The sequence below is a fragment of the Crocodylus porosus genome, unplaced genomic scaffold (genome assembly GCF_001723895.1).
Source record: "Crocodylus porosus isolate Cpor-Errol unplaced genomic scaffold, CroPor_comp1, whole genome shotgun sequence".
In the NCBI taxonomy this organism is placed as follows: Eukaryota; Metazoa; Chordata; order Crocodylia; family Crocodylidae; genus Crocodylus; species Crocodylus porosus.
The window spans coordinates 165,688,599-165,711,700 of NW_017728906.1; the positions used below are offsets into that span (position 1 = coordinate 165,688,599).

Genomic DNA, 23,102 nt, shown 5'->3' on the forward strand with positions numbered 1-23,102 from the left:
TCCCAACTAGGATTTCTGAGAACATGGTGGTTAGTGCACTTTCCCATAGCTTGGGTGAATACTCTAATGACTGAGATATAAAGTAAAACAAAGACTCCTCCTTCTGCCCCTGAGGTTTTGTGAGTCTCTTCTTTTCCTTCACTCTTTCTGTGAACGTCAAACATGAAAGCTTCTGTTTCTGATCAAGCTAAATGTTTTGTGTCAAGTTACATGAGTTCTTTATTTGACTGATTAAAAAGCAAAGACCTGGTTCAGGCTAAACCAAGTATAATTTTTATGATCTTTCAGTTCAGTAGCTGACCTGAACAATCAGTTATTTGCGGAGGCCTGAACACTTGTCGGTCTACTCTCTCCTAAAGTACAAAATCCCTTTTTGTTTTGCTTAAATACGGTAGTCAAGAGTGACTATTTCCATATACTGGTGTGTATATGTGTTATATAATTAGGCCTGTGCAAAGCAGCTGGTATTTGCTTTGGATCTGGATTTGGCCAATTTAGGGGACAGTGATTCGATTCGGTGATTTGAACCACTGTCTTGAATTGATTTCGGCCAAATCTGATTTGGAGATTTAGCTTCTGTCAAATCAGCTGAACCTCCAAATCGCACAGGTCTCATCCCCCACCCGCTCTCCCACCCCTGCCTGGCCCAGCTCCCGGCTCTTTTGGGGGGAAAAAAAGCCCCCATTTACTGGCTGCTGCCAGGTGGAGGGGCAATCCCTGATACCACCCCCCTTCCCCAAGCTGCAGGAGGGGCTCTGCCATGACCCCCTTCCCCCACCCCAGCTCCTGGCCCTTTAAAAAAAACAAAAAGCCCTGACTCACCCACTCCTGTCCAGTGGGGGGGGGGTCCCTGCTGCCCCCCACTACCCCACACTGCATGGGGGTTCTACCATGAGCCTCCGGAAGCCCCGAGGCTGCTGCAGCAGCCAGTGAGTCCAGGGGCAGGGGGCTGGAGTTTAAAAGGCTGGGAGGTGGGGTGGGCGGGCAGCCATGGAGGGGGCTGGGAGAGCGAGCAGGGGTTGGGGGCACTTGGGAGGACAGGGGAAGCAGGCAAGGGATGGGGCTTGGCAGGCGTCCCCTATGGTCCTTTCCCCCCCTCCACCACCCTTACTTACCAGCATGGAGTCCAGCTCTCTGTGGCAGCAAGCAGGGACTGCCCAAATTGTCAAAGCTCTCCAAATCTTTTCCAAATCTATTTGGAGAGCTTTGAATTGATTTGGATCTTTTAATTCATCCCCTGATTTTGATTCGGATTTGGAGATTCAGGCACCAAATCGGGCCAAATCTCCTCTGAATCAAATCAGTACCTGAAGCTTTGCACAGCCCTAACACACACACACACACGCGCACACACACACACACACACACACACACCCCCGTACCTTATATGCCATGTGGAGAGGCCTAATCATGTGTTCTATGAAAAGCTGTCGCTCTGCTCTCTCCTAAAGTACAAAAATATGTATGGATCCAAATTTTTATATATATACTGCACACACAGTATAATATCATACCAATATAATTTTGGAGTGAATACACTAAAAGAAAAAAGTGATTTTTTTAAAATTTTTTTTTTTATGAAAGTTCTTGGTTTCAAATGGCAGCTCTTTTGAAGCTCAGAAGTTCAGAGCATCTGCAGTAGTTCTAATGGAAAGGGATTAGTGAGCAGAGTTGAGGAGGGAGGAGTTAAAGGTGAATCTTAGAGAGCGAGCCTAAAATAGAATCTGGATAATTTCCCTTCTGTTTATTTCATCGAGATTCAGAAGGCAAGATTATCAGTGGATATGAACTGCTGTGGCCCCCCTGAAATCAGCAGAATTCAGTTCACTTCTAGCAGTTGAAACCTGATCCATAATACACAAAAGTTCTTCATCCTTAGCTCTTGGCGTCTTTTAACACAGTTAAAATTACAATCACATAGACAATGATACCAGCAACTACCCTGAGCCTTTCTACATCCAGCGACAAATACAGTAAAACTCAAGGCCAGCAATCTTCTTCTGACACAGAGAGCAGACCCTTCCCATTCCTTAGCCCCCACAAAACTGGTGTAAGATGTCAAATCACAGTCAGATTCCCTTCTTTTCAGTTGCACGGAAGAAATCACAGAAGGCATTTCGAATGTCATACCTGAACAGAGAAGTTTGGGGTCCTGGATTTCAAGCAGCACGCTAGATTTAGAGGACACAGTAACAGGCTTCTCTGTTGAGTGCTGTGCGAACAATTCTGTTGGCTCCTCCTGTGAGAAGGTTTTTGTTAACCGGCAAGGTACTCTACAGTTATTGCAGACAATCTCAAGCTAATTAGTTAAAGACTGGGGTGGTGGTGAGGGAAGACTCTCCTATACCATTTATCTGGACAGCTGGTTCACAATACAGTATTCCTAACAGATAGAATTGAGGGTTACACATGTTACTGTGTGGAATTGTGGGTAAAACATGCATCTCTTCTGGCAAAATCTTTTTCTTAAGTTTAATGATTGGGTGTTAGGGACCAAATCCAAAGTGGACTCCTCTGTCGTGAAAATCAGTGGGAGTGCTGCTAGATAGGGTCCTGCTGAATCAAGGCCCAAGGTGCTGTAGGTCTTTTCTTTAATCTTGTCAATAATCTCCACCTGAAAACTTTCCCTTTGTATAAAGCAACATGCAAGACCTTCTATGTATGACTGCATAGAAGAATACAACATGTCTGTGAGGTCTTTCTCTGTTCTGTTATTTTTTCTGAGACAAGATTCATAGCCCATATCTTTTCCATATGGAAAAATACGTAAGCAACAGAATACTTAGAACATTATTTAGGAAGTGTTACAAAGTACCCAATATTTGGATTATTCAGTCTGAGCATAAGGATTTCCCTTGTCTTGCAGAGACAAGGTGATGTCTTCATAAGAGTGGACTATAATTGATGGATTCATTATGCCTCAGATTATAAAATCTTAAACAGGATATGGAAATTGTTGATTCCTGGCCTTCAGAGACATGTAACAGCTATTGAGAAAAGAGCAGAAGCTGAGAAGAAAGAAATCATAGCAAAGGCAGTCCATTTGTTAGAAAGGCTTTGTATAAGTTGAGCATTTCTAGAATCATAAAAGTATAGCAAGGAAGAGGCAGGAATTTCAGATTTTAATACTATTTCTCAATATGGTATTGTTTTCCCTTTTTATGGCACCCAGCCTGAGTGGCTGATTGTAACATACTCATAGCTTAGTTGACATTTTATACTAGAGTACACCGTTCCATAAAAGGCTGGAACCCAGTGATATGCACTGAATGCCGTTGTTACTCTTCTGAATGTGCAATCAGTAGGGGTGTGCGAAGCAGGGCCTATTTGATTCGGATTCAGATTTGGCCTGGATCAGAGACAGTGATTCGATTCGTTGATTCAGATCACTGTCCCTGATTTGATTCAGCTGAATCCAAATCTGAAGATTAGATACTGATCCAGAGAATCAGTGATTCAGACATGGAGACAACTTTAAATGTTTTTTCTACTTACCTCAAGGTACCAGACATGGCTCATGATCGCTGGGGCTCATGGAGTGTCCCACAGGAGTGTGGGAGGGGCCCTCCACATGCTCAGCAGCAAATCCGGAAGTGAACTGGAATTACTTTTGGTCCACTTCTGGGTCCACTGGGGAGCATGCTGGGGGTCCCCCTGCATCCTCCCTGGCTCAGCAATCGATTGCAGGGGGACCCCAGGTGCCCCCCAGACCCAGGAGGCAGCAGTTGCTGAGCTGGGCGAGCACAGGGCCGGACCCCAGCAAGCTCCCCTGCGGACCCAGAAGTGGACTGGAAGTGCTTCTGGTCCACTTCCAGGTCTGCTGCCAAGTGTGCTGGGGAGCTGCCGTGCTTCTGTGGGACACTCCATGTGCCCCAGCATTGCACCGTTCATGAACTGCCTGCTACCTAGAGGTATGTAGAAAAACATTTAAAGCTGTGTTTATGTCTGAATCGCCAAATCTTTTCAAATCTCTCCAAATCTCTGATTTAATTCAGAGAGATTAAAGGGTCCTCTGATTCAATTTGGATTTGGAGATTCAGCCGCCAGATCAGACCAAACCTCTGCTAAATCGAATCAGAGACCGAAGCTTCGCACAGCCCTAGCAATCGGGTATTCATCTATATGATGAGAGAGGTAGCCCTAATTGTTTTGGAATTTATGGTCTTGATAGGCAAGAACCATTACTGTCAATTAGCAGAGCAGTACTCTGGCCAGGTTTTGTACAATGAATCCTAAGTTAACAAGTGCCTTTTTAATATTGGGTGTTTGGGTGGGTTATACAGTTAAGTTAGAAATATCTAATTGTTTGACTTCTTGTTCTTAGCCTTTCATAGATCAGATACCCATAACATAATTAGATCTACCTGAACAATGGTCTAAATAGATCTAAAGGTTCATGTGATGTTTACTTTTTGAATAGAAATAGGATGTCCCACAGAGGCGGGGGGACAAGAAGGAAGAGAAATATCCATGAAGGTCCTTGTAAGCAGGTTGGTGTGCCTGTTATCCTACAGGCTGGCTTTGCTCCATTGGAAGCCCCTCAGCCAGTTCTCCTAACAAGAGAAATAGTCTTCACACCAAACAAACAAATAAATGAGCAAAAAACAACATTTAGATTTTCTCCAGACCATAAGAGAAACCCTTTAGATCTGGCTTCTTCCTTATAGCAAGCTTATATGATTTCTCGTCTGCCTCCTGGAAACAAACTACTTCTTTCTCAAGTTCCTCACTCTTTGCTCTCCTCTGGGCTCTTAGCTGCTGGAGGGTACTCCCTGACTAGGTAGCTACCTGCAGCTGGGCTTCTACAACACGGCCATCCATCCCCTCTTAAAGGGCCAGACTGCTCTGTTACAGTCCCTTCCTGGAATTCCTACTCAGAGGGCACATCTACATGAGACACTTAGCAGAAAATTAGCATAGGTTACTGTGAAGTAAGCATATGGGTTGACACATGGACATGCTTACTTCACAATATATCTCCCTAACCCAAAGTAAATTTGCTACCTGCAAATGGAAGTAGCACATTTACTTGGTATTAGTATCAGCACTGCAGTGCTCATGTAAATGGTTGGATGGGAGCCAAATCTGCTCAGTCAGCCATCCACGAGGGGCAGGAAATAGCTTCCTGCTCCCAGGAGCTACCTGCTGCTGGGGTGGGCTCCGCCACGAGAGCTCGGGCAAGAACTATGTCCCCCTGCCCTGGAAGCAGTTTGCTCCAAGCCCCCTGCTCCCAGATCATGATGCCAGAGTAGAGGCTGGGAGATAAGGATCTCCCACCTTCTGCTCCACCATCATGATCAGGGAGTGGGGGGCTGGGAGACCCTTGTCTCACAGCAGTGGGTGGTTTCATGACCACAGGGCCCTGATCTTGAGGCTCAGGCTAGGAGACCCTTACCTCCCAGCCTGAGCCCCACAACTGGGGGACTCAGACTGGGAGATAAGGGTCTTCCAAGCCCCAGAACTGTGGGGCTCAGGCTGGGAGATACATATCTCCCAGCAGCAGCTCTGTGGTCATGGAGCTGGCACTGGGAGCTCCCAGCAAGCAGGGGACAGGGAGCTTGTTTCCTGTCCAGCTCTTTGACTACAGAGCTGGGGGGTGGAACAGGCTGGAGAATTTGTTCCCTGCCAGCTCTGTGAGCAGGGAGCTGGAGGGGCAGCAAGCTCCCCAGCCTGCTCCCCCCCACAGCTGCACACTTGCAGAGCTGGGCAGGGAACAAGCTCCCTAGCCCCCACTCTGTGATTGCAATTGTGATTGTGGAGCAGGGGCTGGGAGCTCCCTGCATGGGGAAGTTCCTGCCCCTGACTAAGACAGTTCTCAGCCAGCCCCAGGCTGCACAGGGAAGCACATGTAGCCTGGAGGTAGCTGGAGACTGTCCTGTACTGGGCACATCTACATGTTGTGATTTAAGGTGCAGTAGTCATTTTTAAGGCACACTAAGGGCACAGGTCTATACATGTGTACCATAATGTGCCTTAAAAATGGCAAGTTTAGGCTAATCATACCTAAACTCAATACCTGCATAAAGCAAGTATCAAATTTAGGCATGATTAGTTAAGGCACAGTAATCCACATATAGACATTGTAAGGCACCTTAATGCTATATGACTGAGTGGGCTGGAGCTGAGCCCATGGGGTCCTGCACTGCTGCCAGGTACCACCAAGAAGACGATGCAGCAGGTTCTGTTCTGCAAGGCGCAGCCACTAGAGCTGGAGTGGCATTTCTTGCAGCAGCAGTCTCTGTTAGTGTGTGGTAAGTTGGCGGAGGGGGCAGGAGGCACGAGGGCTCCTTTCAAAGCACAAGAGACAGGCCTCCCCATGACTACCTGCAGGGGAAGGGGTCAGTACAGTGTGGGCAGGGCCTTTGACAGTGGCTCCCCCCTCCCTGGCCTCTCCATCGGGGTGGGTTTGCTAGCCAGGCAATGCATCCCTGAAGAGGTGGAATGCCTTGGTGCCTGCCTGGGATTCAGGAGCCCTTAGAAGTCTGAACTGGGACTCCCACCTGGGACAGCAGGTGGGCTGGGACTGTGTCTGCCCTCAGCACTCAGCATGGCTTTCTCTGCTCCTCCTACCTCCATCCCAGGCAAGCACCTGGTTTCTGTGCCAGGCAGTGCAGGTGGGAGATGTGTCATCAGCTCCTGGGGGACTCTACACAGCTCAGCCCATGCAGGAGGCCAGCCAGCTAATCCACCGCAGGGGGGTAGGTGCAGGGGACCCACTAGCAAAGGCCCTGCCTGTGCTGCAATGCCCAAAACAGCACGTGCCGTGTCTTCTTGGTGGTGCCCAGTGGCTGTGTGAGGTCCCACAAGCTTGGTTTCAGCTTGCTGTTGTCTGAAGCTGGGGAGATAAGAACATGGGGAGGGGGTGAGAGCTGGGGCTGGGACTGAGGTCAAGCTGACTGTGTGCAGGGCCACTGGAGGCTCTGACCCCCCCGTCCCCTCGTGGCCAGAGCTGGGCTGCACTGCCTGGCTATGCTGCCCTGAGCTTCCAGGGGCTGTCCAGTTTGCTGACCAGGGCAGGCTGCCCAGCAAGCTGTGTTAAGGCACCTTAAAGCATCCACATGGAGATGTGTGCCTTAATGGACCTTAGGATAATGCGCATTAAATTTAGGTGCATGTAAATTCACATGTAGACATTCCTAATGTGCAGTAGCTTACTACACAGTACATCTAAGATGGAGTAAATGCATGTGTAGATGTGCCTAGAGTCCACTGACATCAGTCCCACATGGAAGAGGTCAGAGTACCTACTGCAAAACCTGAGGGGGTGTTCAGTGGGATAACTTTGGCGGCTGGCTCCCAGCATTCCCTATGCACCTTGGCAGCCTAGTTTCATTGCCAGGGACTCTCTCTGGCTGTGGCTGCTTAAAGAGACTTCCCCAAAACAGAAAGGCTGCAGAAGAGGGAGAAATAGGTATTCCTGCAGCTCCACCTCCACAAAATTTGTGCCACCTAAACTCTCCTTCACCCCTCAGCACTCTGCTTCACTTGGTAGTGATTCATTCCACATGCAAAAAGTTCGTATTTACATGCTGTGATGTAAGAACATGAGAGCTGCTGACCACTTGCAATTCTCCCTACCAAATCTCAGGCCAAAAAGGAATGGAAATAGTTGAGATAATAAAACTGTGGGAGATTTACACACAATTCAAACTCATTGCATAATAACATGTATCTTCAAATTGCAGGAGCTGTCTTTGCTCTCCAAGATAATGTTGCAGTCTATGCAGCGTTTGGATTCTGCCTTCCATTTATATTTGCCTCCATTATTATTTTTCATAAATACAAAAAGGTAAAAACTAAACTTAAATGTTTGCTCTCTACCCACCCACTCTGCATAACCATGTTTTCTGTTGGACTAATGCCATGTATTTTTCATCTCCAAAGCAATTGAAATATGAAAGCCAACTACAGATGATACAGATGGTTGGCCCCTCTGATAATGAATACATCTACATAGATTTCAGTATATTTGAGTATGATCCCAAATGGGAGTTTCCAAGAGAAAATCTGGAATTTGGTGAGCAATCTGTTATGAAGACATACTTTCAGTTTTCATTGCACCCAACTGGAAATCATATCAGCTAAAGTTGTCTTGTAGGGCAAGTACTCGGATCTGGTGCCTTTGGAAAAGTGATGAACGCTACAGCTTATGGAATAAGAAAAACGGGAGATTCAGTCCAGGTTGCAGTCAAAATGCTTAAAGGTACAGTAAATGCCAGATACTTCTCCCAAGCAGCAGTTTAGTGTTTGTGTTTCAAGGCAAAAACAGACCTTCTGCCTCAACTTCTGACTTTTCAGTCAGGTCACTCTTCTCAGTAACCTTGCACATTGAGGGAGATTTGATCTCTCTTCCATAAGGTAATTCAATGAAGTTGTATTAAATATGTGGGGTTAGGCTAGGCAAACTTGTAGTATAATATAAATTATAGCAATCTAAGCTGAAAGGAACCTCCTGAGGTCACCTAGTCCATTCTGTTCCTTTAAGGTAAGGTCAAGTATACTGAAGGTAGGACCAGCTGTAACATTTGAAGTGCAGCTTCTAATAAAAAATAGAACATTTTCAGCCTCCGGCCTCAGATGTACAGCCCTCTGCCATACCTCCTGGCTGGAGCACTTTGGAATCTCCCTGGCTGCATTCAGTGGCATGCTCTCCATCCATGCACATGACTGGGGAGTGGAGCCTATGTCAGCAAGTGCTCTGGTGTCTGCTCCACCTCCCTTCTCCCAGAGCATTCCTTGCTGAAACTGGGAGACCAGGCATGAAGAGGAATGTGGGATTTTGAGAGCTGGAAACCAGGAATCTGGGTTCTTGTGGGGAGGACATTTGGCTTCCAGTCTTCCAGTTCTGATGAGGGGAGCACTCAGAGAAAGCAGAAGCAGAGCAAACAGAAGTGTGGTTTAGAGGTAGGTAGAGCACTGAGGGATACTGGAGAATTTTTAAGCATTTGCAAATAGCTCTTATTTCCTTTGGGTTACTTTTAGAACACTTCCACAATTTTTGGAGCACTTCAAAGGGCAAATACATCTGTCTGGCTCACCCTTGGAAGCACTTCAGATGTTATATCTATTCACAGTCTTAGAGGCTTGAGGCCTCCCACCCGCACCCCCACTATCTCCAAAGCATTTCAACACCACTGGCTGCAACTGGGAGTTTTAACTGAAGTGGTTCTACTGATTCTTAGAAACCTCACAGGTACCTTATTGGAAGCCTTCTGGTTAAGGTCAAACTGACCACCAGATGTGGAGCTAAGAAGTAATTTATCTCCAAATCCGACCAGTGAGGATTGTGGGGTGTTTTTGCCTCCCTCTTTAGTGTAGCGCATGGGCTTCTTCCTAGGATTGTGCATTAATTGATTACTCCTATGCCATTGTGGTGAGACAGCACTGGCATTGCCCTTGTTTCTCCTACTCTTTTTTACATCTTACTAGTGTTTCCAGTTCTGTGCCTGGCAGTTGTAGTGCGTACGGGTTTGGAAGGATGATTTTTAGAAAACTTTGGGTAAATAGTTGTCTGCAAACACAGGGGACTAGGCTTGATGACTCACAAACCCCTCACATCCCCTTCCCCCCCATCAGTCCTATGTCCCTGTAAATAGACCATCCTTAATGGAAGTGTAGTTGTCCTTAAAAAAGACCATAGCCTCCCTAAGCAGCTTGTTCCAGTGCTTCAATACCGTTGTAGTCAAAAAGATTTTTCCAATCATCTAAATAAACCCATTTTTGCAAACTAAGCTGAGCACTTCTTTTCTATAGCCATGGAAAAAAATGATATAACCATGTGCTTTATAACAGCCTTTTGTTTATTGGAAGACTGTTACACTGCCCAACTCAACTTGTGCTGTTCTAGCTAAACCAAATGTAGCTCTTCCAACTCTTCCTCCCAAGTATTATTTTTTGTGTTTCTTGTCATTCATGTTACTCCCCTCTGGACTGTTTCCAATTGGTTGAAGTCTGCTGCTTTTTTTTTTCTTTCAGTATTTGTCCTTATTTTGCCACACTCGTGTATTTCTTGCCTTATGATCACTTTCACCTAAATTCCAACCCCTTGAACTTTTTATAAGTAATATTTATTAGGCCAGTTCTCCATAAGTTTTAGCTTTATGTCTATTAAGTCATATCAAGTTAAAGTAAATGAATGCTGCAAAGAACCTATATTAATTGGGATTCAAATTCTAGGCTGTACGTATTTCTAAGTTTATGATGCTGTCTTTGCAGAAAAACCTGATGTTTCTGAAAAAGACGCTCTAATGTCCGAGCTCAAAATGATGACTCATATTGGAAACCATGAAAATATTGTGAATCTCCTTGGAGCTTGCACTATGTCAGGTAATTAACACTTAGTTGAAACATAACTACATCTTTTCAAATTGCAGGAGCAGTCTTTATTCTCCAAAATAATGTTACATTCTGTGCAAAGATTGGTTTCTGCCTTCAATTTATAGTTGTGTATTTGTGCTTGTATTTCATAAATAAAAAAGGTAAGAACTAAACTTAAACCTAAATCATCAGACTGCTGAAGGCATCTGAGTAGGTTAGACAAACACTTCAAAAATTGGCTATTGGCAGATAACTTCATAATTTTTGAACCCTATTAAGTCTCACAAATTTCTCTCTTTTGCCCTAATTTTCAGCTAAGCAGTAGTCAAGAAGCAGAAAATGATTTAGGGATAAAATGAAAGAAAAGTTAAGCATTTGTCTACACACAAATTATACTACTGTAATGATACTGCAATCGTTAAAGTGATAGAATACCATTATTATGGATGCTATTGTCCTGGTATAACATTGCTTAAACTGAGGTTGCAAACAGAGATCAACTTTGTTCCACCTGAAAAATGTTTGTGTTCATGCAAGCAAACAGATATTTTTAACCCTTGTCATGCCCTAAGTGCCCAAAAATGTGAGCACAACAATTTATGTTATTAGTTTGTGGTACTCTTTAGTAGTGGAGGTCTTTTCAATTATGGTGCAATCACAACAGCCCTAGACAGCCTGAGGTCTTAAGCCACCCCAAGCAGGGGATTCTGGGGCATGCATTTCACACTGTGGAGTAAGGGAACCCCATGGGGTTCCCCAATCCACACTTGCAGATGCACGCCCTTGGTTGGAGCCAGGCATCTGGGACTGTTGTCTCACAGGATTGGTCTCCTAAAGCTGCGGGAGCAGCAGGAATCTGATTTCATGGACAACAGCCTCAGGCAGTGTCTATACCACTCAATTAATTTGCACAGCTGATCTCATAATAAAAACAACATCTGTTTGTAGCCTGAAAGTGCTTCCTCTTTTAAGGGAAAGAGAATGAAGTGTCCTGATGTAAGGTTCCTCTATATTACTATAACTGTGTTGACACTAGGGGTTGTAACAATTTAACAATATAGATAAATATAACATCTCTGACCAAAACATGAAATTGGTACAAAAACTGTGTGAAGGCCAAAACCAAGAGGGCAAGAAGGTTGACAGATTAGCCTGAATGAGTGAATGGAAAGGAAAGGAAGGGGAAAACTGAAGAAAAAGGAGTGGAGTGAAGAAAAGAGGAGACAATGAAGCAGAGAGTGGAGGAAAAAGTAAAATGGAAAAATGGTACACATAAGATTACAGAAGTGATGCTCAGTCAGGGTGTTGTGGCACCCTGGGGCACCTTGAGATCCTTTTGAGGATGCCACAGGGTGCCACACAATGTTAGCACTGTTAGATGTGCAAACATGATTCACAAGATAAACCCAAGGATTTCAAACAGGAATCCATAGTATTAAAAACATTCTGACCTGTTGCAGCTGTTCTGAGTTCTTTACAACAGAAGAACAGCTCAATTATTTTTCTGTAGTAAAAAAAAATGAGTGAAAGTGAAGAGCTGGCATTTTCTAGGGGGTGCCAAGAGTCTAAAAAGGTTGAAAACCACTGGAACAGATTAAAAGGAATAAAGGTGAAGATAACAAATTCTCTTCTTTGGTTATTACTTGTATTGTCATGACTCCACTGTGTTTCTAATGATTTTATACAGTTCAGTTCTTTAATTTCAACCTGTGACTAGAAGAGAATGCGGGCTCATGGGACCTTCAGCAGGGCCTATTTAAATACGTCTGTTTCCCAAACAGTAGTAGAAATTCATGTTGTTAATTCTTTCAGGACCAGTTTACTTGATTTTTGAATATTGTTGCTATGGCGACCTTCTGAACTACTTAAGGAGCAAAAGAGAGAAATTTCACAGAACGTGGACAGATATCTTCAAACAGCACAATTTTAGCTTCTACCAGAATTTCCACATGGAACAAAACTCCAGGTAAAACATTCAGCAGCAGTTGTAGTTTAAAAATGTATTATTAGTCATATGCTTGCATGGATCCAGCATGCTTCAAGTATGTGTCCCATGGGATTTTGCAAAGAAAAACTTTGGGCAGGATTCTCAGCTGTTTTAAACCAGTGCAGCACTAGTGAATATGTGAGGATCCAGATAATTTAAATGAACTAATGTAGGTTAAGGAGAGAAATGATATCTAACAAAGGAAGCCTGATCTGCAGACTCCAGATTTGCTATAGTTCAACCTTTGGGTCTCTGCAGGAATTCCATAGGGAACTAGCTGAAAGTTGGTTCCATTTTGGGGGGCAGTTCTAAAAGTGTCATAAATCCAAAACAAGTGTCATGTGTTTTACTTATGACATTTAGAAGTGTCCTGCTAGATAGAATTATGTTCCAAAGGTTTTAACTGGAAGTAATTTAAGTATGTTTCACTATAAAGTTATTTGCATTCTAGATTATTACTTTATCTGTCCTATGTCACTTTTTAAAAATGTGTCATCTACTCCAGAAGGGGAACTACATTAAAAAATGGATCATATATTACATCAGTTAAAATTGATAGCCTTGGAGATATGCAACCAAGCCAAGACTTAGATCTGATCTCTGAATCAAACGGGATGCTGATGTTTTCTGAGGAAGGTGAGAAATTATGCATTTATTTTGAATGAATAGCAATGCGGGCTTTTTAGCAATGATTTGATTGTTTACAGTTTTGACAACAGCTTTGGGTCCTGATAACTTTAGGGACTGCATTTGATGACCATGAGATACCATCCAGTCCTACATTCTGTTTCTCACCAATTGCAATTTTGATAGTCACCTCAGTAAAGCTTATTAAGGACCTCAGGACTTTTCTTAAAATAACTTTTATGCATTTATTTACCAGAATAGAAATAATAGTAAAGGTGCTGCTAGACTCTGAAGACATCTACTCCTGTCTCTTTTCCTTCATTGTATGTTTGGATGGGAAGAAAGAATGCATCAGGCAGTAACTGCAATTCTTGACAGTGCAATGTGAAAACATCTGGAGATAATTGAAAACTGGTTAAAAGATATGAAACAAAAGTTAAATTGTAATTTTTTTGGATGAAAGAATTTCAATAGTAGGGTCTTCCAAGGACCTATGTTGGGGCTGGTTTTGTTCAACATTTTCATAAAAGACCTGAAGAAAGGCGTGCATGGTGAAATCTCAAAATTGGTAGACAACACTAAATTATTCCAGGAAGGCAAATCCCAAGATGATGGTGAGGAATTTCAGAAAGTTCTCACAAAATTGAGTGGGTGAGCAAAACAGCAGCTAATGAGTTTCAACAATGACAAGTGCAAAATATTTCACATGGGGAAAATAACCTCGACTATATTTACACATTGCTGGTCTCTGAACTAACTGCTTTGACTCAGGGAAGTGACCTTGGAGACCCTTTAGACCTTTCACTAATCACATCATCTTAAGGTGCTGTGGAGACCAAAAAAGCTAGTAAAATATTGGCATCTTTAAGAAAGGAATTGAAAAAAAAATGAAAAACATAATTATGCTATTGTATAAGTCCATGGAGCAACCACATCTTGAATCCCATGTGCAGTTCTAGTCTCTGCATCTCAAAAAGGTTGTAGTAGAAATAGACGTTTTACAGAGAAGGGCAGTAAGGAGTATCAGGGTATAGCATAGGTGCCTTACCAGAAGTGATTGAAAAAGCTAGGGCTCTTCTGTTTGGAAAGGAGAAGGCTGAGGGGAAAACAATATAGGTCTGTAATGGCTTAGCTTGTGGGACTCATTGGCACAGGAGGTTGTAGAGGCAGATAGTATAGCCAATTTAAAAACGGATTAGGTAAATCAATAGAGGACAGGTCCACTGGGACCTATTAAGAAGAACAGTCAGGGATGTATCCTCTAATATCCCTAAACCAATAATAGCTGATGCCAGGGAGAGTATTGCAGGGAATGGATTACTCTGATCCTGCCTTGTCCTTATACTCTCCCTCTAACGCATCTACTACTTGCTCCTTTTGAAGACTGGGTATGTGGCTAGATGGACCATTGGTCTGACCAAGCTTGGCAATGTTGCTGTGTTCTTAAACAGAGGCCAAAGAAGCAAAGAGAAATAGTAAGTCTGGTTATTTTTTGCAGATGAAATTAAATACATCAATGGAAGACTGTATGAAGAAGAGGACTTCAATGTGCTCACTTTTGAAGATCTCCTTTGCTTCTCATATCAGGTTGCCAAAGGGATGGAGTTCCTTGAGTCAAAATCGGTATGTTAAATCTGTGAAAAAGTTTAGGTAGTAAAGAATGCAACTATAAGGTAGATTAATAAAAGGCTGCCAGAGAAATATAGCTGTACGGTGACAAGCTTAATCTGTGTCTTCCTTAATAGTTTTAAAACAGAGCTGTCCAACTGGTGGCTCCTCACCTCCCCTCACTCTGAAGGCATATCTGTTTGCTTTTGGCCTACATCAGCAGCAGGTTACAATCTCCTTCACAGCTCAGCTTCATGCAGACTTCAGCTGCATGGCCAGCATGATGGGGAGAAGGAAAGCCAGCATCCCATTAGCTCTCCACTCACTGCCTGCTGTGTCTGGGTCCAAGGACTGAACAGCCCAGGAATAAGAGTCCTTATTCCCCTGTGGCAACGCATCATCCAGGTCACAATCTAGTCCTAATAAAAAGGGCAAGTGACAAGTCCAGCACTCTGTAATACTGGCCCTGGGCATTTTTACACGTGCTTGAGGCGGGGTGGGGGGACACTTTAATTAGAGCAGCTCCGAGAGCCAAAATAATTAAAACTCCTGGACCATCACATGTATCAGTGTCCCCATGCTCAAGTATGGTAACAGGGGTGCTTTAACTAAAGCTTGTTGAACAAGCTTTAGTTAAAGCACCCCCACTGCCCCTTTTCAGCATAGGGACGCTGATGCATGTGACGGTAGAGTCTGCTGGCGCACAGTAATTACCATGCTCCAATAGATGCAATTTAATCTGCTCTGACACACTGTAACAGCACATCAGAGCAGCCTCAATGCATGTATATAGGCACCCAACTTAGCCTGTGCCATTTCAACTGGGGCAAAACCAGGTGCCTAGGTAGTAGAAACTGCAAGGAGCCAGATTTTGCACCACACCATCTTTGTGGGGGAGAGGAGAGGGGATGCGCACCAGTGGAAAGAAGAAACATATCCCTCAACAAGTACTGAGCCTATTTTCTCTCCTTTTTATCAACAGCACTTCCTATCTTCTTGTCCCTTCCCAAGGTCCAGAAAGCTCATTTTGTAACCTGCATGTGCTAATGCAAGGCATGTGCATGCTTAAACCATTTTTTGTCATCTCTAGGGGTATCTACTGCCTCTCCACCTATTGCATTTCCTTTTCTTTTCCCGGTTTGAGAAACTAGAGGCCATACTCTAGGCCTGGAAGATTTCCAGTAACAGATCAGTCTCCAATTAGAGTAAAGTGGAATCTAAAGGGTCATGGCTGTCCACATGGACTACATTAATCTGCGACTGGGGCCATGAGGCAAAACTTGCCCCAATAAGAGATGCTGGTATTTCAGCTTCATGGATCCTCTGCAGTCCTGCTATCTTGTGGGATTTGTTGGAGTAGATACCTTCTGCCCAGAAACCCTGAGCCAGCTCATAGTTTCACAGCTGCCAAGCACCCTGCAAACCTTTGGTTGCATAGCTGCTGGAGAAGCCTTGTTACTAGGAACTCCCTGGTTACTTTGGACCATGAAACCGGGTTGCATATGTTTAATTTAACAGCACAGTGAATGAACCTACATGAGTTACTGCAGGTCACGTGTATGGGGAGCAGGGGTCATGCCAGAAGGAACAGCCAGCCTTCAACCAGCTCCCTGTCCCTCCCTAATGAAAGAGCCCTTTCTGGGTCTCCTGGTACCCAGGCTCCAGCTCCTTCTGCTGGCAGGAGAGTGGAGTGGGAAGGCTCTGGCTATTGCAGAGAAAGCAGGTGTGAATCTGGGTGTGTGTATCAATGTCCTGATGTTTCTGTAAAGTTTTAAATTAATCCATGTATGGTCAAATTGTACATCTGCTGGGATTTTTTTCCTCTAAAATTATATAGGTTAGGTCATAAAAGCCACTCAGAACTTTTATCACAGCTGTCTTCTATTCCTCATAATACACAGATGTTACCATTCCATAAAATGAATGTGACAATAGCTCAGACATTGTATTTGCTATTAGATTTGCAAAATTGGTTATGTCACTTTTCATAAGCATGGAATAGTTTGAGCAGGGATGGGTGTCCATCCTTATATTTTTGAATGAAATCACAAACAGTGGGGAATTACTTCTATCTGTTGAAAATCACTGTATGAAAATAACCATCTCTTTCTTTACAGTGCATCCATAGAGACCTTGCTGCCAGGAATGTATTGGTGACCCATGGAAAAGTGGTGAAAATATGTGACTTTGGCCTTGCCAGAGATATAGAGAATGATTCTAACTACATCATCAAAGGCAATGTAAGCCCATGCCTGCCTTAGCTTTTTCTCATTTCTGTAAGAACTAAAAAGAAGGAATAGCTAGCTGATGAATACATACACAGTTGTTCTATCTAGCTGGTAATTATACATATAGCTGAACATATTCTTCAGAAACCTTCCTTGATAAATTTTCCAGTCCTTGGCAAATGAAATTTAGTTTTAGTGTTAGCCAAATCAGATTTTGAATGGCCAATGCAATTATTACCTACTTCTTACTTTGGCAATCCCGCACAATCGAGAATGATTGTCTTCCATGATTTTCTTATTTGTGCATCTAAAGATGGTTGATGAGGCCTATTGCAGGACCTGCAGACTCTACTGCAGCTTGGACATGTGTTTCCATGTGGGGAGGATGGCACTTGATGTTTTTATTTGGTTCACAGCACACTGTTTCTGCCACTGCTGCTTTTCCATCTCTTGTTGTTATCATGAAGTTTCATAGTACTGAGATCCCTACAGCAGAATCTTCCTCTATTTGGGGTGGTCCTGGGCAATAGTCTTCCATGAGTTGACATTGAATTTGCATTTTTTTAAGTTGCCCTTGAGGATGTCCCTGAAGCACTTTCTCTGTCCTACTCTTGAACATGCACCTTGGCTGAGCTGGGAAAATAAAAGTTGCTTAGGGAGTCTGGAGTCAGACACCCTGATGACATAGCTGGCTCAACAAATGATCATGAATAATGCTGGATGATTGTTGCCTCAATACTGGTGGTATTTGCTTGCAGAAGGACACTAATGTTGATGCATCTCTCTTCCCACTGGATTTGGAAGATCTTCTGCAGGCAATGTTGATGGTATCTCTCCAGCAACTTTAGATGTCTCCTGTACCTTTTCCATGATAGCTCTGCACAGCAAGGCAGGGATCATGACTGCTTGATAAACCAGTGAGCTTGGTTTCAGATCTAATGTCATAATCTTTGAATGCACATTTCTTCAGGTGTCCAAAGGCTGCACTTGGACATTTGAGGCAATGTTGGATTTCATCACTGATGTCAGCTTTCTGTGAGAGATGGCTTCTGAGGTACAGGAAATACTCAGCGTTCTCCAGAGTCTCACCATGGATCTGGATAGCTAGAGCTGGTGAATGTTCACTAGGAGCTTGTTGGTGGAGGACCTTAGTCTTCTGAATGTTAAGTGCCAATCCCATTTTCTTGTATGATTCAGTAAAGACATTGATGATTGCCTGAAGGTCTGATTCTGAGTGAGCATACACTACAGCATCATAAGCATAGTAGAGCTCAATGATTGTGGTCAGGGTGGTCTTGGTTTTGGCTTGGAATTGGCTGGGGTTAAACAACTTACCATCCATTCAGTAGTTTAGCTCCACTCTGGTCAAAGAAGGCCACATAGAGAGGATTATGTTGTTCCCAGCATTTCTTCTGCAGCTGGCAATCTATGAAGACCATGTCAGTTGTGTCTCTTGATGCCCTAAACCCACTGAGACTTGATGCCCTAAATGGAGATTCCAGGAGGAGGTCTTCAGCAAGTGGAAGGAGATAGTTCAGGAGGGTTCTCACCATGATCTTTCCTGTGGTGGACAGCGAGCTGATCCCTCTGTAGTTTCCACAGTTGGACTTATCTCCTTCTATTGAAGATTGTCACAATTATGGCATCCCTGAGGTCATCTTGGATTTCCTCATCATTCCAGATCCTTAAAATGAAGGCGTGAACCTGGGATGTGAGCTCCTCTCCTTCCTGTTTTAAAATTTCAAGGGGAATTCCATCAGTGCCAGATGTCTTTCTGTTCCTCATCTGTGTGATGGCTTTCCTCACCTCATCAAAGCTTGGAGCGATTCCGAGTTCATCCCCAACTGGGTGTCGTGGGATGGAGTTAAGAACACTCTCATCAGCAGCAGAGTCTTGACTGAGAAGGTCTTCAAAGTATTCCTTCCAAAGGGCATTGTTGGCTCCCCTTTCCTTGATCAGATCTCCTCCTTGGGTCTCAAGGGAGTTGGTCCCCAAGTGCTCAGACTATAGGTGGCTTTGGTGGCACTGAAGAAGCCATGCATATTTTGGATGCCAGCCAGATGTCAAAGCTCCTTAGCCTTGTCTTTCCACCATTTGTAATTTGTAATAATAGTCTATATTATCGCCTTTGCATAGCACTTTAAGATTGGGTTAATGAAAAATGGTGTAAAATATCTAAGTATTATCAGCAGCATCATTAAAATAGGCAGGCTATCAGACAGGTGCTCACATGTGTTAAAGCAGTATAGCTCTGTTGTAGTCACTGCATATGTTACTATGGTCATATTCAGTACTTTACACAATCCACCTGTTTCACATGTTACAGGAAAAGGGAGAGAAAAGCCAAGTTCTGTCAAAGATTTTTTTTAAACATAGGAAGCAAAATCAACAGTGACCTGAAGTCAGTCCTAAAAACAGAAAATTAAAAAGCCCAGTGCTTACTATAAGTGTATTATTTTAGACTAACAGCCTGAACACATAATACATTGCACCAGTATAATCACTTTTCACTGGTGTAAACAAGGAGCAGACATTCAGCCCTTTCCCATATGATTTCCTGGAATGCAGTATAGAACTAGGCCCCTGGAGAAATCAAGGACAAGACTTCACCCATGTAAGTTGTAGGGTGTAGGTGCTGTCTGTATGCAGTTTATCCCAACATAGCCTGTTTGCCTTGACCAAATAGTTATTTCCTGCTTCTCCTGATCTAATAGTAAAGCTGTATTGCATGTAGCTATCCTGGGATTGCTGCACATCTGTCCACTCTTGATTCCAGTGTAATTTACATTGGTGTATAAAACTAATCTAATGTATACCCTTGTAAAAATGTTATCTGTCAAGGCCCTGGATTGGTGAGGCTTTCAATGACAGCAGTGTGTAAAGACAGAAAATAAAAATTCAGTAGCTACACTTCAGCACATTTAGAAATGCCCAGCATGGTTATTTTGATCAATGTGAGAATGAAGGTTTAAATGAAGCTTCCCAGGTATGGAGAGTCCCAAGTACACCACTCAGAAAACATAGTGGAAAAGGAGGGAGGGTTCTTTCTCATATCAGCAAGTGAGGTCTGTGAAAATATACCTCCCAGGGAGCAAAAAGTGTCCCAGTATGTCACCCCTAGTTTTACTTACTTACTTAACCTAGTCCTAGAAGCTACTTAAAATGTGCCCCTATTCTTCCTTGTTTACATGCAGGTAGTGAGAACTCTGAGTAGGATACATTGTTCATAGGAAACACTAACGCTTTTCCTTTTTCTCTTGTTGTGCAGACCCGTTTACCAGTGAAATGGATGGCTCCTGAAAGTTTATTTGAAAGGATATACACAATTAAGAGTGATGTCTGGTCTTATGGAATATTACTCTGGGAAATATTCTCTCTTGGTATGTCCTGAGAGGCAGTAGAAGAGCACTACTTTTCACTGGCCTCTTCTATGTTAATATTTTCCCCATAATATTTTTCACAGGTGTGAACCCCTATCCTGGTATTCAGGTCGATGCAAACTTCTACAAACTCATTCAAAGTGGCTTTAAAATGGACCAACCTTATTATGCTACAGAAGGAATGTAAGTGCGTGCTTTGTATACTGCATAGGATGGAAGGTTATTATTATTTTCGAAATACAATAGTTGTATGTATTTTGTTCTGTTGCCCTCCATCCTATTTGAAAAAGAGATTTAAGGCAAGATTGTGTCTCTATCTATCTTTGATCATGTAGCTTTTGATCTGAAGCAGAAATCGTTATCACTTCGTGACCACCAATAAAGGCCATGTTGTTAAAAAAGGCCAATCTATTGCACACTTTTGGTTCCTTTTCCCAGCAAGCTCTTGCCCCATGACTCTAGCATCTTGATGCTAATTCATAGGGCTTTTATTTTTTTTTAAACTAGATGTTACAGTAAATCCATTTGAAATATTAAATAAAGCTTTCATTAATTTTCTCTCTATTTTTCCTATTGAACTCCATTGCACGTAGGTCAGTTGCAGCAAGCCTTCAGTACTAGAAGAAAATGGTAACCCAGAAGGACTTGGGTGTGGGCAATGAGGAAGAGGCAAGGCACACAATTACTACGGTGCTTTTTAGATGTTTACTGTGGAACTGACTAATTAGCTCCATAATAAATGTCTTGCTGTCTATCTGTGCACCCATATTAGGGTAAAGGAAACTAACACACTCTGCAGTGGGGTGGTACTTGTAAATACACGTATTACCTTGCTGTGGAGTTTTTTATGGGCAGCAAAGCACTGAACAGAGTTGGCTGGCTGGGGCACGAGGGTGCTTCAGTACAGGGGCTGTCTGCCAGCTAGCCCTGCAATGAAACACCCTCATGTCCCAGCCAGTCACTCCACAGCACATTGAACCCAGCTGGAGCAGCCTCAGGCTGGCAGGCTGACTCCTGGGGCCCCCTGCCAGCCAGGACTGTTCTGAATGGGCTCCACATGCTGTGAATAAATAAACTCCAGAGTAGATTGCTCTGCAGTTATCTGCTCTCAGGTGCACATTGAAATGCCATGCCTAGGAGCAAAAAACTCAGGAGCAATACATTCCAGAGTTCATTTATGTGCACTAATTGCATGTGTAGATGTGCTCACTGAGTTGTCATGGAGATTACACCCTGCAGACATCTGTCATGCCTGTGAACTCTGCCAAGGGGGAAAGGACTCCCAGGCAGTGGCAATGCGTAGGGAGTGCATGGGGGTGCACATGCACCCCCTGTCAGCCAGCGTTCCCAGGTAGGGGAGGGCAGGCAAAAGTGCTGGTGCTCCCCCAGACAGCACCAGCTGGGGAGTGGGCATGCCCAGAAGTACCAGCAGCATGCTGCTGCCACTTGTGGGTCGGCGGGATTGGCCATGGGGCAACCTGCTCCCCCAGCCGATGACTGGCCATGGGGGGAGGTGCACTTGCCTCCCCCCCAAGTCAGGAGGCACCAGTCACCCATGCTCCCAGGTGACAAAATGCAGGGAAAAAGGAAAGAAGACAGAAAGATTTGAGGCTCAGAGTATGAATGAAAGGGCAGAATACTCTGGGCTGCACATTGCAAACTTTGTGATGTTTCTTGGGCTAGCCAATTGACATTTTAATATCTGTGAAGTCAGGTACATGTAACATTGCAATATCTTCAGCCTGTGGAAATGATAATGTCCATGAAATTACATGTGTATCTACAACAGTTGTTATGAGCCCAACAGAGACTTCTGTGGAACTTATAAACTCCTACAAGAACTTCTTCTTTACACTGTAAATCATTGAAGGGCTTTTGCGGCAATTATAACCTTTTATGGATTTCTGGAAAGATAGTACACTCTGCATGACCCTTATTTCAACCACAGAAAGACTTTTGCAAGGTCTTACTCCATAATGATCCTGAAGAGACTGGCCATGACATTTTATTTCAGTGGAGGCAGAAGCAGCTAGTAGATAGTATCTGTCTATGGAGACATTTTCTGTGGAAATTGCTCCATATTTCTTCTCTTTTGCTCCTGTAGATACTTTGTAATGCAGTCCTGCTGGGCTCTTGACTCCAGAAAAAGGCCTTCCTTTTCCTGGTTGGTTTCCCTGCTGGACTCTCAGCTGGTTGATGCAGAAGGAGAGGTATGTAATCATGCAAACAAGACAAATGCTCTTACTTGCAGATCTGTACTTTGAATGCAATGTTAGTGTGCACAAACAATGCCCAACCTCCAGCCCACAGGCCAGGTGGAGCTCTGCCATCCAGTCCATAGTGCCTCTTTTGGGTCTGGAAATATGGGGGTGTGGGGAGCAGTGGCAGTGTTAATTTCCTCACCTCTGCTACCGAATTTCCAGACCCATGGGCTCCACAGGATATGTGAGATGGCCCTATGCATTAGTGGTGTGCAAAGTGGACCCTATTTGATTAGGATTTGGATTCGGCCTGAATCAAGGACAGTGATTCGATTTGTTGATTCGGATTACTGTCCCTGATTCAATTCGGCCAAATCTGAATCTGAAGATTCAATGCTGATTCAAAGAATCAGCGATTCAGACATAGACACCGCTTTATATGCTTTTTCTACATACCTCTAGGTAGGAGGCAGCTCATGAACACTGCGATGCTGGGGCACATGGAGTGTCCCACAGAAGCACAGGGGGCTCCCCAGCATGCTCAGCAGCCGACCTGGAAGTGGACCAGAAGCACTTCTGGTCCATTTCCAGGTCTGACGGGGAGCGCAGGGTGGGGGCGTCTCCCTGTGTCCCCCTGGCTCGGGAACTGGTGCCTCCTGGGTCTGGTTGGGGGCACCCGGGGACCCCCTGGAGCTGATTGCTGTGCCAGGGGGCCCCATCACACTCCCCAGCAGACCCATAGGTGGACCGGAAG

General features: G+C 44.0%; 1 protein-coding gene across 1 annotated transcript in view; it reads left to right on the top strand.

Moving 5' to 3' along the window:
• The window catches only part of FLT3 (fms related tyrosine kinase 3), an 86,983-nt gene that overhangs the window by 54,638 nt on the left and 9,243 nt on the right, over positions 1–23,102 (top strand). Inside the window, exons 12-23 of the mRNA XM_019530135.1 lie at positions 2,090–2,268; positions 7,686–7,789; positions 7,885–8,017; positions 8,099–8,203; positions 10,216–10,326; positions 12,130–12,283; positions 12,810–12,940; positions 14,430–14,554; positions 16,657–16,779; positions 20,036–20,147; positions 20,231–20,330; positions 22,252–22,357. Coding sequence (XP_019385680.1) covers positions 2,090–2,268; positions 7,686–7,789; positions 7,885–8,017; positions 8,099–8,203; positions 10,216–10,326; positions 12,130–12,283; positions 12,810–12,940; positions 14,430–14,554; positions 16,657–16,779; positions 20,036–20,147; positions 20,231–20,330; positions 22,252–22,357 — 1,483 coding nt within the window. The remainder of the gene's footprint in view (positions 1–2,089; positions 2,269–7,685; positions 7,790–7,884; positions 8,018–8,098; positions 8,204–10,215; positions 10,327–12,129; positions 12,284–12,809; positions 12,941–14,429; positions 14,555–16,656; positions 16,780–20,035; positions 20,148–20,230; positions 20,331–22,251; positions 22,358–23,102) is intronic.